This window comes from Jaculus jaculus, chromosome 3, assembly GCF_020740685.1.
Source record: "Jaculus jaculus isolate mJacJac1 chromosome 3, mJacJac1.mat.Y.cur, whole genome shotgun sequence".
In the NCBI taxonomy this organism is placed as follows: domain Eukaryota; kingdom Metazoa; phylum Chordata; class Mammalia; order Rodentia; family Dipodidae; genus Jaculus; species Jaculus jaculus.
Genome location: NC_059104.1, coordinates 93,818,661 through 93,836,614, shown reverse-complemented (window position 1 = coordinate 93,836,614; position 17,954 = coordinate 93,818,661). Strand labels below are relative to the sequence as shown.

Below are 17,954 nucleotides of genomic sequence, written 5' to 3'. Positions count from 1 at the left end.
TGGACTAGAGTGAGACCCTACCTTGAAAAAAATTTTTTTAATTACATATGTAACATTTACATAGTGAGTTCAGTATGCCAGTCATTGCTCTAAGCACTTTATAAATGTAATTTTTTACATTTCTCACAGTGACCCCGTGGGCGAGGTAATTCTTCCCCATTTTGTGGGTGAGAAAAGAGAGGCGCAGAAAAGCTAACTTGCTCAAAGGCATACTGAAGCAGGCTTTACACTTCAACCTTACTTTCTACTGCCCAGCTGGCTGAAATTAGAGTAACTTGTAATTCCCAGGCTGTCAGTCATTCGTGGGCTTTTTGCACAAGTCTCATTCAAGCAAGAGGGTAAGAACCACGGCTTCAACATCCCGTAGTGCAGAGTAGGGTTCAGGTGCTTAGTAGGTGCTCAATAAATGCTCAGTGAAGAGGTTGCTCCATCTAAAGGCGGGGCAAAACCAAAACAGATAATGGTTTATTTGGTGGCTTGTACTAGGAGTTGAACCTAAGGGGCTTACCAGGGCACCGCTCTACCTCTGAGCTACACCCCGCAGCCCCAAGATGATGACCTCAACAAACGGACGATCAACGAGCCGTGCCACAAGCCTGCAGGGCTCGCGTCCGCGGTCCACCGCGCTCCCCTCCGCCGCCGGAGCGGGACCCCTTCCTTCGCCTCGCTCGGGCTCTGCGCTCCGTCCTCCACGCCAGCAGGTGCCCCCAGACCCCGGCTCCTCCTCCTCCTCCGTCGTCACAGCCTCTCCCCCTCCTTCCGCAGCTTCCTGTCGCCGCGATCCCGGGCCCTGGGCTGTGGGCGCCGAGGCGCCCGAGGCTTCCCGGTGCGCTCCGCCAGGTAACGACGCTGGCCCGCCCCGGCTTGCCCGGCCCGCGAGCGCGCCTCGGGGTGGGCGGCGGGCCAGGCCTCGGGCCGCGGAGCTCCCGCTGCCTCCCGCGCCCGCCCGCCGGGATGCCGGGATAACGGTTCGGGGCTCGGGGCTCGGAGCCGGGCGTGGCCGCAGGCCTCGGGCTCCCGGCCCGCCGGGGGACCACCCTCGGCTCCCCGCGGGCCACGCCTGCCCCCGGCCCGGAGCCAGGCGGCCCGCCCCCCGCCCGGGACCGCGCTGGGGGAGCCGCGGGCCTGGGAGGGAGACTGCCAGACCCGACCCCAGACGCGCAGTCCCAAGGTCACAGTCCGTCTGCAAAAGCCTGTGCTTTTTTACCCGGGTGTTTGTAAATGGGCCACTGTTTTCCTCTCTTGGACCCAGGGAATTAGGATGCAGAGAAGAGGACTCTAAAAATACTGATCGCCATCTCCCAACAGAGCTGATCCGCCTTACTGGCCAGTGACCCTGTCCTGTGAAAGGAGCTGGGAGGGGGGCGGTGGGGGAACGATTCCTTTTTACTCGGGGTACTTTGTATGTCTGGCCCTTACTCTGAAAATTGTCCTAGATGTTTTAGAAAATCGATCTTAGAACTGGACTGAACTGCAGAATTGAAGAGACCGTTCCCCCCCACACACCACCCTTTTTCCTGTTTTTCTTCTTCTGTTTATTCTTTTGTTTTTGGAGAAAAAGAAAAGAAAACAAGCTCTACTGGTTAAAGTGATTTGCCCACACTCATTAAGCAAAGACAGAATGGAACGCAGGTTATGGTACACCCCCTGTTTTCTTGAATGGGAATCTGATTTCTGAAGAAAACTGTGTAGAACTTGACCTTGGTCAAGCCTCTCAGGATGGCATTCTTGGGAGTGGCTTGTGTATTGAAGTGTGTTAGTCTACAGGTCCTATTTCATTTGTCAGAACAAGGTTGAGCAGCAAATGAAGCCGTGCAGAAAATTCCTGCTGAGATGAGACACATAGCTGACATGTTTTGGCCTTTTTTTATTTGTACATTCAACAGAGGAGCTAATGAATATTAATAATTATATATTAGTCATCATTGGAGTTTAGTTCTGTGTGACTCAATTAACTCATACGAGTTGTTCTTGTATAAATGTATGTGTGTGTGTTTCCCCTTCCCTGTATTAGGGATGGACCAGGGCTTCGCACATGCTGTGCAAGGGCTCTACTGCTGACTCACACCCCCAACCCTGTCTAAATGCATTTGTACCACTAAATATCCCAAAGTTTACTTTCCTGACTTAGCTTCCCCCTGCCCACTTTCCCACTTGTTTTTTTTTTTTTTTCAGTCTTGGGATTGAACCTGGGGCCTCATGGATTGCTAGGCAAGAACTCTATCACTGACCTACATCTCCAGCTTCAACTTTACTTTAACCTAGTAACTGCTTTAAAGATATTTTTTCCTATATCAACAAAAATCCCCATCTTGTACAACAAAATCCTCCTGCTTTCCTGAAGTTGGATATCAAGACAGAATAGAACTCCCCCCTCACTTCCAAGATGTCTGGGTTCTTTATTTAGTTCTATGTTTAGATTTGCCCCAAGTTTTGATGTTGACTGATAAACCTGTGACCCAAATCCGAACCTCAGCTGAATTTAGTTTCAGCTTGAAACCACATTAAGATGCCTCTTGGTATCATGTGACTTCTAGCAGAAACCAAAGTGGTGTTTTGTTTTGTTTTGCTTTTCATAAAAGCTTTTCTTTTTTTTCCTCTTCTCCTTTCTCTTTCTTCCTTTCCCTTTCTTGCTTTCTTCCTTCCTTTCTTTCTTTCTTCCTTTCTTTCTTTCTTTCTCTCTCTCTCTCTCTCTCTCTCTCTCTCTCTCTCTCTGTCTTTCTTTTTTTGTGGGGTGCTGGGGATTTAATCCAGGGGCCTCCCACATGCTAGGAAAGAACTCCATCACTGAGCTACATTCCCAGCTCTTTTTCATTTTGAGACAGAGTCTCTTAAGTAACTTAGACTGGCCTTAACCATGAGTTCCACCTGTCTCAGCCTCCTGAGTAGCTGAAATGACAGGTGTCCACCATCACACACACCTGGCTAGCACTGGGACTGTTGAAATGTGAACACATTGTCAGATACCTGTGCTTCATTGTCTGTGTATCACTGTCCAAAGCCAGTGACCTCTGCAGGGTTGTTATTGGCATGTGCTTGTCAGTAGTGAAGTGTGAGGTTAGACAGCCTGCCAACTCAGAACATAGTTCTGAGTTCCTGGTTTCCAGCTTACAGCCGTCATCAGGTGCCAACATGATATCTCAAAGGAATCTGGAGATATAAACACAGTCATTCTAAGATACAGTCTTCGTGGATGTGTAGTTTGAAGCGTGTCAGTAGAAGCAGTGTGTGCGCACTATTCAGTAGTTGCAATGAGGATGTATGCACAAATGACCTGCTGCTGTTTTCTTAGGGTGCATCCTCTCTTTTTTCTGGTTTTGGTCTCTTCACCGTAGGATGGCATTAGGTCTGTGTCTGGAGGTGCTATGCAGCCTGGGTGGCTGGCTCTCCCTCTATACATCTTTCTGCCGCCTGAATAAGCACCGAAGCTATGAGTGGAGCTGCCGGCTTGTGACCTTCACCCATGGAGTCCTCTCTATAGTCCTCTCTGCTTACATTGGCTTCATTGATGGCCCTTGGCCCTTTACCCACCCAGGTAGGTAGGGGACATCAGGGGTCTTCCCTTCAGGGACTTATAATTTTAGGATAGTCTTAGAATGGGACTTTAAAAAATGAAATTGACTGCCAGGTGTGGTGGCACATGCCTTTAATCCCAGCACTTGGGAGGCAGAGGTAGGAGGATTGCTATGAGTTTGAGGCCACCCTGAGACTATATAAGTGAATTCCAGGTCAGCCTGGACTAGAGTGAGATCCTACCTCGAAAAAAAAAACAACCAAAACTGAATTTGTGTACCTGAAGAATAGTTCCCATTCTAATTTGTACGGCCATCCTCAACACTCCTTATTGTTCACGCTGACATTATATATGTGTGTGGCACTTATGACTTCTGCTGTCATCACTCTGCTTTCTGTGTGTAGTACTGGAGACCGCTTTTGTTTGGTAGCCCTGCTGGCCTCTAGCTGAACTCCAACAGTTCTGTCAGACTGAAAAGAAGGCAATTCTTAAGCTTGGTGTTTTATGTGAAGGTTCTGAAGGGTTTCAAATATGGCAGATCACCACACTTTATTCGTGGACACAAGAACAATATAACTTTGGGGGTACTCTCTGGAGTCTACTTTCAGGGTGGGTTAAGGGCCACCAGTTTCCAATAATCTAATCCTCTATGAAATGAATCTGACCCACATGACAAAATGACTCAGGAGTCTGCAAACAGACTTTTAGCTGTTTAAAAAATAAAAGGGATTGGGGAGGGTTTAGGGTTTTCGTTTAAAACAAGACCAAAAAATTTTTTTTCAAGGTAGGATCTCAACTCTAGTCCAGGTTGACCTGGAACTCACTTTGTAGTCCTGGGCTGACCTTGTACTCACATCGATCCTCCTACCTCTGCTTTCGAGGTAGGAGAATTAAAGGTAAAAGCATATGCTACCACACCCTGGCTACAACAAAATAATTTAATTTTATGCTGCCCAATAGGGAGAACATTGAGATTGTCTGAGTTTGAATTACACATTGAAGTCTTCCCCCACCCCCATTATTGTTGTCTTGAGGGCCTCACTGGCCTGGAACACATTCTGTAGTTTATTCTTCTAATCTTAGCACTCAGGAGGCTGAGGCAAGAAGATGGCCAAAAGTTCAAGACTAGCCTGGGCTACATAACAAGTACCAGGCCTGCCAGCCAGGGCAAGTAAGAACCTGTTTCAAAAAAAAAAAAAAAAAAGAAACAAACAAACAAGCAAACAAAAAAGCTGGGTGTGGTGGCACTTGGGAGGCAGAGGGGAGGATTGCTGTGAGTTCCGGGCCACCCTGAGATGACAAAGTAAATTCCAAGTCAGCCTGAGCTAGAGTGAGACCCTACTTCAAAAAACAAACAAACAAAAGAAAGAAAATTTTAAATAGGCCACAGTTTTAAATTTTAGTGTTTTTTTGTTTGTTTGTTTGTTTTTTGCTTTTTGGTAACAGGGTCTCATGTAATTCATGCTGGCCTTGCTTTGTAGCCATGAGGCTAAACTGCTGATCCTCCTGCGTCCATCTCTCAGGCATCACTGGCATTGCCTGATTGTAGTCTTTTGTTTTGTTATTTTGGTTATTATTAAAATACTTGTGCCTGTCATTGTTTTTGTCTTCTTCAGTGAGTCTGTAAGGCTTGAAAGACAGTGACATAGGATCCCTGTGCAGGTGGCCCAACTCCCAATCACTCAGTTTGCTTCTGTCTTGGTTTGTTTCAGGCTCACCCAACACACCACTCCAAGTTCACGTTCTGTGTCTCACCTTGGGTTATTTCATCTTCGACCTGGGCTGGTGCATCTACTTCCGGTCCGAGGGTGCCCTGATGCTGGCTCACCACACACTGAGCATCTTGGGTATCATCATGGCTCTGGTACTTGGGGAATCTGGCACTGAGGTCAATGCAGTCCTCTTTGGCAGTGAGATCACCAACCCCTTGCTACAGATACGCTGGTTTCTCCGTGAAACGGGCCACTATCACAGTTTCACTGGAGATGTGGTGGACTTCCTCTTTGTGGCTTTGTTCACTGGGGTGAGGATTGGTGTAGGAGCGCACCTCCTTTTCTGTGAAATGGCCTCACCCACACCCAAGTGGTTTGTGAAGGTTGGGGGAGTTGCAATGTATGCTGTGTCCTGGTGTTTTATGGTTAGCATCTGGCGCTTTGCGTGGAAGAAAAGCATCAAGAAGTACCATGCGTGGAGAAGCAGGCAGAGCGAGGAATGGCAGCTAAGGCACAATGGACATCTCAAGACACACTAGCCAAGGTTTGCTCCAAGGAATGGACTGGATTGAGTCAGCCATGGGAGGGGTTGGAATGGGTATGTAATGGTTAGCACGCTTAAGTTTCAAAACACAAGAAAAAAGGGCTATGTATCTTGATCACTTCGGTCAGTTTCCAAGCTGAGCACATGCAGCGTGCAAACCCTTCTTCCTGCAGTGGCGTACTTGTACTGAGTGAGCCTCCTGGGTGGTGACTGGGAAGAAAGAAGACAGGGAGGTGAGGTGAGGTGAGGTGAGGGCCACTGGCATTCAAATTTTGAGTCCTCATGTCCCCGGGAGGCTTGATATCCAGATAGCTTTGAGAGGAATTTGAAAAAAGACGAATCTCTTTTGTTCCTTTAGAGGTAACTCCTCTCACACCCACTGATTCTGGCTTTCCAGGTAACCATTTATGTTAGGTTTGCCTCATGCTGTAAGGAGAGAGATCAAGAAGACACACGTGTTTAGCGTTGTACCCGGGAACTGGATCTGCTTATGCAGAGAATGGGCTAGAAGGATGGGGGTAAAACTTGCAGTCACAGCAGGAGACTTCCTACTGAGCCACCCATATCCACTGTCAGAGCCCCCCCCCCACCCCCGGCCTCCCCCAGTCTCCCCCAGCCATGCCTCTCAAGAGGACTCAGGGCTCAGCATATAGCCTTACTCACAACTTTGATTTACTAGAGTGAAAGGATTCAAAGAAAACTCAGCAAAAGGGAAAAGCGCTTTTGGCAAAGTCCAAGGGGATTCAGGCATGGGCTTCTAAAGTTTTCTCTCATTTGGATACACAGGAATGATTTGTGACAACATGTGAAAGTCATCAAAGACTTTTATTGGTGACAGTTCATGTAGGCAGCTTCTGCCCAGCATATAGCAACATTCAAGACTCCACAAGGGAAAGCCATAATGTTTGCAGAAACATTTTAGGAACATTGAACCGATTTTATTCATTACGTGGTGGGAATCCTCCCAAAGTTGCAGTTCCCAGATGCTGGCCAAGGCCCAACCTTACAAGTAGGTCCTTCCAAGGATAGCAGTTCAAGCCTGCTGCGCTAATTTTTGTGCACAAAAAACATAGAGCTAGGGCTTTGGATACAAGATGAATGAGATGTGGGTAGATCTGCCGAGCCCTGTTGTACAGGTTCTGCCCTACCAGGAAAACTATGCCAGTTCTCAGGGCTTTTGTGAATTAATCTCCTAGGCATGAGAGACCATGACTAAATTCCATAGGGATTTACCATGTGGATTCCACTGGACTTGAGATGAGAGTTCAGGTTTCAGCTCTGTGGTATATACTGCAAACTAGAACCAAAGATTTTAGCAGGGGTACTGGCCTCAGGGTAATGAGGACAATTTTAAATCCATTCCTACCCTCCTTCTCCCTCCTTCCTTTTTTTCCTTCCATATTCTTTTTAGTTCTTTTCTTTGTAAAAAACATTTTTGTTGCAGGGTGTGATGGTGCATGTCTTTAATCCCAGCACTTAGGAGGGCAGAGATAGGAAGACCACCATGAGTTCAAGGCCACCCTGAGACTACATAGTGAATTCCAAGTCAGCCTGGGCTAGAGTGAAACCCTACCTTGAAAAACCAAAACAGAATTTTTTGTTGACAGTTTCCATACATGTACATTCATGTGTTTTGTTCACAATCCCCTCCTATTATTATAATCTTTTTGGTTTTTCTGAGGTAGGGTCTCACTCTAGCCCAGGCTGACCTGGAACTTACTCTGTGGTCCCAATCTGGCCTCAAACTCACAGTGATCCTCCCACCTCTGCCTCTCAAGCGCTGGGATCAAAGACGTGTGCCATTATGCCTAGCTTATTATAATTTTTTTGAGACATGATTTTGCTTACATAGTTCAGGCTGGCCTTGAACTTTCCATCCTCCTGCCTCATCTGCCCCAGTGCTGGGATTACAGGGGTGTATCACCATGCCTGGCCATAGATGTAGGGCTTTACTGAAAAAAGAGTAAAGTATTACTCTTTTATGTATTTATTACTACAGGTTATTAAGACCAATGGTGACGAGTTAAGTCAACTGGTAAGCAAGAAAATGGTGCCATTTGAGCAAAGCTGAAGGTCCGTGACAGCTGTCATTCTGTATTCTCGTGTCACTGGTAACATGAACCTGAGTGGTCTCTCAAGTGGATGCTCTTGGCTACAGAAACCAGTCATGAGGGAGTGGTTGGAGTCTGTAGCCATTCCTGAAAAGGGAAAAGCGACTTTAAAGTCGTGTTAACAGTGAGACTTTTAGGGTGACTGTCATTTGGTTAGACATTGAAAGAATTTGACATTTTCTACACCTCCTTTTCTAGGATTAGGGTCCCCAATTACTTTCCAGCAAGATTATGGGCAGAATGGATGATGGGAAATGCTAATTTCAGCAAAGCCTAGTAGAAGAGAGTGGCTTGGCATATGAGCTTAAAAAAAAAAAAAAAAGATAGAGCTGGCTTTTGAATTTGGCATAGAGCGACCTGTTCCACACTAGACGAGTGACGAGGTTTAACCCGATACTGCTTCTTTTCTCTTACTCCTCACAAGTAAGGGATTGCAGGTCTGGCTGCTTGGGGCACACTCATGGAATTGTACTTATTTTTGTTGTTGTTGTTGCTGTAATTTTGACTCTTTTCTGTTTTGGATAATGAGATACTTGAATAGAGATAGCTGATAAAGTGGAAGATTTCCTCATTTCACCTTTTTCTAATATTGTAACAAATAATTATGAAGAAACTTCTCTGAGAGAAATATGAGATGATGATTCGCAGTTGAGATATTGTATTTTTATATCACAGATAAATGAAGGACTCAATTAATTTGCGGTATTGCCTTGGACAAGATGAACTAGTCATTTGCATTTAAATTACTATGTAATAATTACTAAACCTATTCAAGAAGGATTTATATTTCAGTAAGATTTGTATTAAATTTTATAAAAATAAAATAACTTTTTATAAATCCAGTCTGATTTTATATATTTGTTGTGGTTTTGCCAAGAAATTAAAGAAATTTTATTTATTTGCAAGCAGAGATAGAGAGAGAGGAGAGACAAGAGAATGGGCATGCCAGGGCCTCAAGCTGCTGCAGAGCCTCCAGATGCATGCGCCACTTTGTGCATCTGGCTTGATGTGGGTACTGGGGAATCAAACTTGGGTTGTTATAGGCTCCGCAGGCAAGTACTGTAACTGCTGAGCCCTCTCTCCAGTCCCTAGAAGGGCTTTTTTTTTGGTTTTCTGAGGTAAGGTTTCACTCTAGCCCAGGCTGACCTGGAATTCAGTATGTAGTCTCAAGGTAGCCTCAAACTCACAGCAATCCTCCTACCTCTGCTGGGATTAAAGGCATGTGCCACCATGCCAGCTAAGAAGTCCCCCCCCCCCCAAGGTGGGGGTCTCACTCTAGCCCCAGCTGACCTGGTACTCACTCTGTAGTCCCAGGCTGGCCTTGAACTCACAGCAATCCTCCTTCTCTGCCTCCCGTGTACTGGGATTAAAGGTGTGCACCACCATGCCTGAGAAGTTTTCTTTAAAGCCTTTTGGTTTGAGGAAATGTTGACTTCTATTCATACTTTTTGGTGACATGAATCTGCTATTTAGCATTGATCATACAATTTTTTTTTTCATTTGGATGATAACCCAAAATACACAGAAAATAGTTCCCTTAGAGGGGAAGAACATAATTCTAATTTTGCCACCTGTTGGGGCAATTACCTTGGAAATGATGCCTAGTGAGTCTTTCAAGACAAAGCTTTCTTCTTCCTCCTGTCTTCTTATTTCTTCCTCCTCTTTTTTATTTTTGAGAGGGGGTGGGGAGAGAATGGGCCCACCAGGACCTTTCAGTCACTGTGAACGAACTCCAGACATGTGTGCCCTTAGTGAGCATGTGTTACATTGCATGCTTGCATCACTGTGCATCTGGCTACGTGGGACCTGTAGATTCGAACACGCATTCTTAGACTTTGCAGGTAAGCGCCTTAATGGCTAAGCCATTTCTCTAGCCCTCCTCTTTTTTGTTTTCTTCCTCCTCTTCATCTCTGATGGCTCACATATGCTACGCAGGCATTCTACTACTGAGTGTCCCATCCTCCACCTCCTGTTTTTTTTTTTTTTTTTTGGAGCCTGGAATTTTTTTTTTTTTTTCCTGTAACATTGGCTGCCCTGGAACTCACTATGTAGCAAAGGTTGTCTTCAAATTTATGATATTTCTCCTGTTTCAGCCTCTCCATTGCTGGGATTACAGGAACAAGCCAGTTGGACAGGTCTGGTCTTGGACATGCAATATAGATAAGCATATTGAAAGAATGGATGAGGGGATGAGTGAGGTTAAGAGTGAGATCCAGGGCTGGAGAGATGGCTTAGCGGTTAAGCGCTTGCCTGTGAAGCCTAAGGACCCCGGTTCGAGGCTCGGTTCCCCAGGTCCCACGTTAGCCAGATGCACAAGGGGGCGCACGCATCTGGAGTTCGTTTGCAGAGGCTGGAGGCCCTGGCGCGCCCATTCTCTCTCTCTCCCTCTATCGTCTTTCTCGCTGTGTCTGTCGCTCTCAAATAAATAAATAAAAATTAAAAAAAAAAAAAGAGTGAGATCCACTGGAAAACACCTGCTGAATAGATTGGGCCACCAGTGTCACCTTTGTAGGTACAGGTCTATGGTCTGGGACAGGGTATCCACCCGAGCCTGTCTGGATGCCCTGAGGGCATTCCATAGGTAGTGCCCTCAGGACAGTGGAAGCTGACGAGACAGCGACCTGTACAGAAGCTTTTACAAGATGGTATTTTATTTATCTGTTTAATTTTAATTTTTAAAAGTGGGGTCTTGCTGTAGCCCAGGCTGATCTGGAATTCACTATGTAGTCTCAGGCTGGCCTGAATTCAGCACTAGGATTAAAGGTATATGCCACCATGACTGGCAGACAGAGGATAGAGCACCAGGGCCTCTAGCTGCTGCAAAGGAACGCCAGACACATGTGCCACTTTGTGCATCTAGCTTTACATGGGTACTGGGGAAATGAGCTTCAGTTAACAGGCTTTACAGGCAAGTGCCTTAAATATTGAGCCATCTCTCCAGCCTAAGATGGCATTTTTTTTTTAAGTCAGTGTCTTATGGGTGACTATAGAAATTTTCATCATTCAAAATGTTTTGGGGCTAGAGAAATGTCTGAGCAGTTAAGGGTCTTGCCTGCAAAACCTAAGAACCCGGGTTTGATTTCCCAGAATCCACATAAGTCAGATGCACATGGTGGTGCATGTGTCTGGAGTTTGTCTGCAGTGGCTAGAGGCCCTGGAGTATCCAATCTCTCTCATAAGTAAATAAAATAAAATTTAAAATGTTCTGGAATGAATAACCACTGGCTGTCAATCCTTTGCTAACTATCTTCCAAAATTTTCCCACAGCAAAATGCCATCGTAGCTTGCAGCTAGAACCTTGGGTTTGTGAAATTTGGAAAGATCCTGAAAACAGCTTGCCAAGAGGTTTTGTATGCAAGGAAGAGAAGGTGAATTAGGAAACGTTCCCAGTTCCTTTTATTCCTGAAGCGTAAGTACTGAGGCATACTTGAAGGCCAGAGGGGAACTCGTTTGCATGGTGTGATGAGTCATCAGTCCTCAATCCTGTGATGCTTACATTGTAAGCGCTAGAATTGAGAGAAAGAACACACTTAGCACACCTAAGAAGCTTTAGTAAGCTTGGGGATAAGGTTTTCCATTTGCTTACTGTATGAACGTGAATGGAACTTCAGTTCCAGGTAGAAACAACTTGAGTTGGGAGTCTTCAGTATAGGATGGTCATGTTGGGATACACCAGTAGGTGGCAATGTGTCTGGGTCTGATCATTAGGAAAGTGGTTTGGAACTCTAATCTGCTTCTATTCTTTCCAAAAATAAACATTACAAAATTAGCTGGCTGTGCCTTGAACCTCAAGAAAAAAAAAAAAATCCAGCAATAAAGAGTCATTTTAGGCCTCTGTTTATCTTTTCCTTTTTTTTTAAAACTCCGTTCTAACGTCATCCTGAGCTCATGCATCTATTCAGGGATAATGATCCTTTCGTGAACTGTTGTGGAATGATTTTTAGAGACAGCATTGTTAAGTAATTGTTTCCTCTCTCCACATCCACTGTTTATTAGATTTGATTTCCACAAAATGGCCGAAGTCTCTTACCAAAGACACAGGTTTAATCTCGGAAGTCTGGAGATAATTGGATAAAACGAAATGCCATTTGATATTTGCAGGCAGAATTGGAGAACTATATTGTGCGTGGTACTTCAGTTGCCCGGGTACAGAATTATTCAATCGTAAAACTAGATGAGAGGCTATATATCTCTACACTGTAGAAAAAGAAACCGGAAAAAGGATTTGGGAACTCCCCAGAGACCAGTAATGTTATTTACTGGTTTACTGGTTACATATATTTTCTTCTCCATGTCTTTCCAAAAAAAAAAGAAAAAAAAAAAAAAAGCTTGTTGAGTCGCTACGGAAAGCACCATGCTTTCTCAATCTGGCAAATAACACATTTCATATTGCCAAGGCAAAAACAGCCTGAAAGCAATATTTACGCCAAGAGCTCCTTGCTCCCCAGCCTGGCTCGCCGCCTCCCTGCAGCCCACCTCCCCGGGAGCCAGGACTTGGCGCGCTGCGGCAGGTGGCACAGGTGAGCTGCAACCCTCCACCCCACCCCCAAGACCGTTCTCGGGGTCTGCTTCCCGAGAGAGGGGCGCTGCTCGGACACCTGGGCCGGGGCCGGGGCGCAGCAGTCAATAGCAGGCGGCGCGGAGAGCGATGGGCTCCCTTAAGGAATAAAAGTTTCCAGGACGGAGGTGCGGGGGGTGTAGCTCCCGAAGGCCCCCTCTCTCTCACCGAGGGCTGCACCGGACTCGGGGGGCGGCGAGCGCGCGGCGATCCCGGGCGAGAGGCCGGCTGCGGGAGGAGAGGGGGCGGAGGACGGCCGCGACGGCCGCCTCCCTCCGCCCCTCAGAACTACTTTTTCGCTTTCCCCCGAAGGCGGCTGGGCGGAGGCGTCCGCGCGGGGGCGGCGCCGGGCGGAGGGATCCCGGGTGAGGCGGCTTCCCCCAGTCGCAGGGACGGAGCAGGCCCCAAGGCGGCGGGGGAGGGGACGGCCGCGCTCCCCGCTCTCGCCCTCGCCCGCCCGCCCGCCCGCGCCGGCCGAGCCGGGGCCGGGAAGGCAGAACCGGAACCGGAACCCGCCCGCCCGCCCGCGGTGGTCGCCCAGCCCCTCGGCGCCCCGCACGCGCGCTCCCGCGAGGGCCCCCGGGACCCGGCGAGCCGGCCCCGCGCCCCGAGTGGCCGCCGTCCTTCGCTGCCGTCGCCGCCGCCGCCGCCGCTCCTCGGGGGCCGGGCTTCCAGGCCGAGCCCGACGGGGACCTCCCGCTCCTCGCGGGAACCGCCGCCTACCACGGCGTCGGGGAGGAGCCGCCGCCGCCGCCTGCGCCCACTGCGGAAGAGTCGGGGCCTCCGGGAGATGGGGAGCAGCCCGCGGCGCTGAGACTCCCGGCCCCTGTCACCCCGGGCCGCCCGACCCCGCTCCTCGCCCGGCGGCACCCGCGGCTCGCCCGGCACCGGGAGCCTGGTAGGGACGACGCGGAAGACCGCAGGGGCCCCGGGGCCCGGGGACATGGGGCGGAGAGAGCCCGTCGCGGGACGGCCCGAGACGCGGCCGAGGCTGCGGCCACGAGCGGCCGACAGCCCCAGATAGACGCCGGGGAGCCGTGGGTCCGCGAGGCCCTGCGAGTCCGGGACGGCGGCCGACGCCCGATCCGGAGCCGATCCCCGCCCGCCCCAGCCCCGGAGGGATTCCGAGTTCCCTTCCCACGACTCCACACTTCCCTCTGTGACGAAGTTTTCTCCCGGTGCCTTCTGGAGGGCTTGTCGTCCGGAGCCTTCTGACCGACTTGCTCGGGTTTGTTGTGGGAGATAACTTGTTTCGCTCCAACCCGCATCCCCTTTCCTTGACCTCCTCCAATCGGATGTTCTAGATGACTGAATGGAGTTTTGAGTTGGACTTTTGTGTCCCTGCTGGAATTGGGCCTGATCCCAGAGCACTGGGGGTGGGGTGGAGGTGTTACTGTAAAATGCAAGTTGGATAAAAAGAAGACCTCGCCAAGGGCCCCAATGAGTGGCACACAGTCTACTATCACCGACAGGTGGGTATGGAGTTCCTCCTGCGCTGACCTCCCCGGATTGGGCCCTACGTTGCTGCGGGGATGGAGGGGTGGGGGGAGACTCTTTGAATACAGATTGCAATTGACAGGCATAGGAACGAGGTCTCCCCCCCCCTCCCAGCTGTGCAATTAGTCTAGGGTTGCTGCCAAGTTAGCCGGTTGATCGAATTTGGAAATGCAGTTTTTCGGGAGAGAACTCCCCCCACCCCCCCGTATTCTCAGAGAAGGAAAACTAGCGCTTGTGCTTTTCTGTGGTGTGCCTTAGGTCTGTGTACTCATCTTGGAATCAGAGGAAGGTCATTTTGGGTGAAGGTCAGGCCCTGAGCTCTGTGGATGCCTTGGTGCATCATCAGGCTTACTACTGTCCTGTGTGGTAGTTGTAGACAGTGGAGGCACCTTAGAAATTTCTCTGGAAACTTAATTTTCAGCTTGTTTGTGTGATGGTTTGTGAACTTGATCTCATTTAAGTCTTGACCTGCATAGTGTTTAATTATTAATTACCTAATAATTTTCCAGAATGTTGACATGAGTATTAAATCACAGACCCTTGCTGGAGGCAGTATCTGGAGCTAAAATGAAGGGAAATCATGGAGCTTGCTTTTAATTATTCTTTTTTATATTTCATCTCCCAGAGTCCTGGGCGTTTAAGGGATATTCCAGGTATGGTTCAATCGATAGCAGGTGGATTTTGTTCATTAATTAGTGATATGTAGAAACTCTGGTTCAAGTGGCATTCCCTTACTCTTAAAGAATTAGTCTTTTTGAGCAGGTTAAGTGATAAAAGCAGGTGGATTCCTGTAGCATATAATATTTCTCAATTTAATTATGCCACTGAAAGTTGGGCCCAAATTTCATCAGCTTTTGTTTTAATGTCAACCTTCAAACTGTTACATAAAAAATGACCGAACAACTGAATTAGAAGGCCAAAACTCTGAAGAGTACAACAGTAGTACCCCTGCAGAAAGTAGCTTAATTTCCTAGTAAGAGAGTTTCACCCAATTCTAAGACTCATTTGTTGATTTTAAAGGAGCCAAATTCCATTATCATACCATAACAGCTACTCCAGAAACAGAACTTCCTCTTCCTGTTGATGCTCTCCAGTGTCACATGAATGTTCACCTAAAAGATTCCATTAAATAGTTCAACTCTTTATGTTTACCCTTGACTAGCATACTTTGTCGAATGGGGTTTCATTTCCAGTGAAATTTTCAGGTTTTTCTTAAATAAATAAATAAATAAATGTATTTAAAAAATTTTTATTAACAACTTCCATGATTATAAAAAATATCCCATGGTAATACCCTTCCTCCCCTGACTTTCCCCTTTGAAACTCCATTATCAATCTTATCCCCAATCATTCTCTTTTACTTTATTTTATTATACTTCACCTGTGAGTACTGACAGCGAGTCTCTCCCTTTTTTTTTCCTTCAGCAACTCCATTTCTTTTCAGGGTGTTTTGCTTCAGAGAAATCACTCTTTTTGGCAGTGGATTATTATTTTGCTGATTCATTCAATTATTGCCCTTCCCTTTGTTTTTTGACCCTGTAGACAAGCAACCTTACTAGGGACCGAGGTAGTACCGAATTTTATCTGGATGCTTCGGTGTTTAATTTCTAGAAACAGTACTTGGAGCCACCAAATCATTCCACCAAAAAGTCACATAAAAGCACCCATAAGAATATTTCTGTTCAACTTTGTTTATTAGAAATTGTCATTTTCTTTTCTTTATTTATAGTTTTAGTTGACAACTTTCATAATTGTAGACAATCCATGATGATTCCTTCCCCCTTTGCAACTCCTCTCTCCGTTATACCCCTTCCCCCTCTCAATCAGTCTTTTATTTTTTTGTCATGATCTTTTTCTGCTATTCTGACAGTCTTGGGTAGGTAGTGTCAGGCACTGTGAGGTCATGGATATCCGGGCCATTTTGTGTCTGGAGGAGCACGTTGTAAGGAGTCCTACCCTTCCTTTGGCTTTTACATTCTTTCTGCCACCTCTTCGCAATGGACCCTGAGTTTTGGAAGGTGTGATAGAAATATTTCAGTGCTGAGCACTCCTTTGTCACTTCTCAGCTCTGTGGTGCCTTTTGGGTCATCCCAAGGTCACTGCCATCTGAAAAGAGAACTTCTGTAACTAAAAGGGAGAGTAGCATTAATATATGGGTATGAACATTAAGAGAAGTGCTTACTGGGCAGCTTGGTGAGCATAGTATATATATTTAGCCAGATGCCAGCAGACATTACACCCCCTAGGGCTCATGACTGCCCCAGTTGTAGGTTTTCAGTATCAGGGATGTATTCCCTCCCAGGGAGTGGGCCTCTAGACCAGTTAGAGAGTGGTCGGTTTCCCCCATAACAGGCAGAAATTGTCATTTTCTCTCCAGTGTCTTGGAAATAAATTTTTGAGGTTTGTGTCCTTTTTATAATTCGTATAACATGTGAGTGTAAAATAAACATGCATTCTATGCAAGTTCTTGTTATGTAGCTCTTATGGATGAGGTACTTGAAATGCAGTTCAGACTGGGCCTTGACCGACCTGGTGGCAGTTCTCTTGCCTTTGGTTCCTGAATATTGATATTACAGGCATGAACTACTATGCTAGACAAGCATCCATTTGTTGAAAGATTGTTCTGAGATATTTATATACCAGTAAATGAACATTATATGAAGTCTATTTTTTTTAAATAAATTTTCTTTATTTGCAAGTGTGTATGTGTGCACTAGGGTCTTTGGCCACCGCAGACCAACACCTGATGCATGTACCACTGGTGCATCTATGAAGTTGAGTTTTGTAAAGTGGCTTTTAACATAATTGGGGGAAAAAAGTTTGCATTAGTGAAGGGAAATAGTGAACAAATGTTAATAAAAATACTTTGTGGTGGGGGGAGGTGGGCTGGAGAGATGGCTTAACAGTTAAGGCGCTTGCCTGAAAAGCCTAAGGACCTGGGTTTGATTCCCCAATATCCATGTTCATAGCGCTAGATGCACAAGGTAGAAGTTTGTTTGCAGTGGCTAGAGGCCCTGGCACTCCCATTCTCTATCTGTGCCTCTCTCTCTGCCTCTTTCTCAAATTTAAAAAAAAAAAAAAAACTCTTTCAAAAAAGACTTTGTGGGGATAAGGCCTAAATGATAACTTCTCAACATACATCACGACTCATTTGCTTTCGACCTCAGAGCTATTTAAGACAAGAACACACACACACACACACACACACACTAACTGAAAGGCAACTTTTAAGATTCATCTTCAAGGGTTGGAGAGATGGCTCAGCAGTCAAAGGTACTTGCTTGCAAAGCCTAGATGGCTTATATTCGATTCCTCAGTACCCAGGTAAAGTCAGATGCACAAAGTAGTCGCACATCTGTGGAGTTCGTGCAGTGGCACTAGGCCCTGGCATGTACATTTTTATATTCATATTGTCTATTTCTGCTTGCAAATAATAATTTTTAATTTTTCAAGCTAGGGTCTCACTCTAGCTCAGGCTGACCTGGAATTCACTATGTAGTCTCAGGCTGTCCTTGAATTTATGGCAGTCCTTCTACCTCTGCCTTCTGAGTGCTGGGATTAAAGGTGTGTGCCACCATGCCTGGCAATAAAAAATATATTTATTTATTTATTTGAGAGAGAAAGAGAAAGAAAAAATGGGTGCATCAGGCCCTCCAGCCACTGCAAAGGAACTTCACATGTATGTGCCATCTTGTGCAGCTGGCTTATGTGGATCCTGAGGAATCAAACCAAGGTCCTTTGGCTTTGCAGGCAAGTGCCTTGACCACTAAGCCATCTCTCCAGCCCCAATAAAAATAGATTTTAAAAAAGATTCATCATAAGCCAGATACAGTGGCGCATGCCTTTAATCCCAGCACTCAGGAGGCAGAGGTGGGAGGATCTCTGAGTTCAAGGCCACCCTGAGACTACATAGTGAATTCCAGGTCATCCTGAACTAGAGTGAGACCCTACCTCGGGGAAAAAAAAAAGAAGGAAAGCAAAAAATGATTCATCAAATTTCTTTGAGGATTAATATTTC

At 46.7% G+C, this 17,954-nt stretch overlaps 2 protein-coding genes across 5 annotated transcripts in view; both read left to right on the top strand.

Annotated features, from left to right (window-relative positions):
- The first annotated feature begins 723 nt into the window (after positions 1-723).
- On the top strand, positions 724-7,260 carry Tlcd5 (TLC domain containing 5). 2 transcript variants are annotated; one of them, XM_004667355.3, is made up of 3 exons: positions 772-840; positions 3,336-3,535; positions 5,227-7,260. In XM_004667355.3, the coding sequence occupies exons 2-3, from the start codon at positions 3,337-3,339 to the stop codon at positions 5,763-5,765; spliced, it is 738 nt and encodes a 245-aa protein (XP_004667412.2). In that variant the 5' UTR covers positions 772-840; position 3,336; the 3' UTR covers positions 5,766-7,260. The 2 variants fall into 2 exon arrangements, with proteins under 2 accessions (XP_045000794.1, XP_004667412.2); XM_045144859.1 differs by lacking the exon at positions 3,336-3,535 and having other exon boundaries at positions 724-840.
- Positions 7,261-13,519: 6,259 nt separating this feature from the next.
- Positions 13,520-17,954, top strand: part of Arhgef12 (Rho guanine nucleotide exchange factor 12) — a 180,587-nt gene continuing 176,152 nt past the window's right edge. For all 3 annotated transcript variants that reach the window (XM_045146300.1, XM_045146302.1, XM_045146299.1), the window contains exon 1: positions 13,520-13,911. In XM_045146300.1, coding sequence (XP_045002235.1) covers positions 13,880-13,911 — 32 coding nt within the window. In that variant the 5' untranslated portion in view covers positions 13,520-13,879. The remainder of the gene's footprint in view (positions 13,912-17,954) is intronic.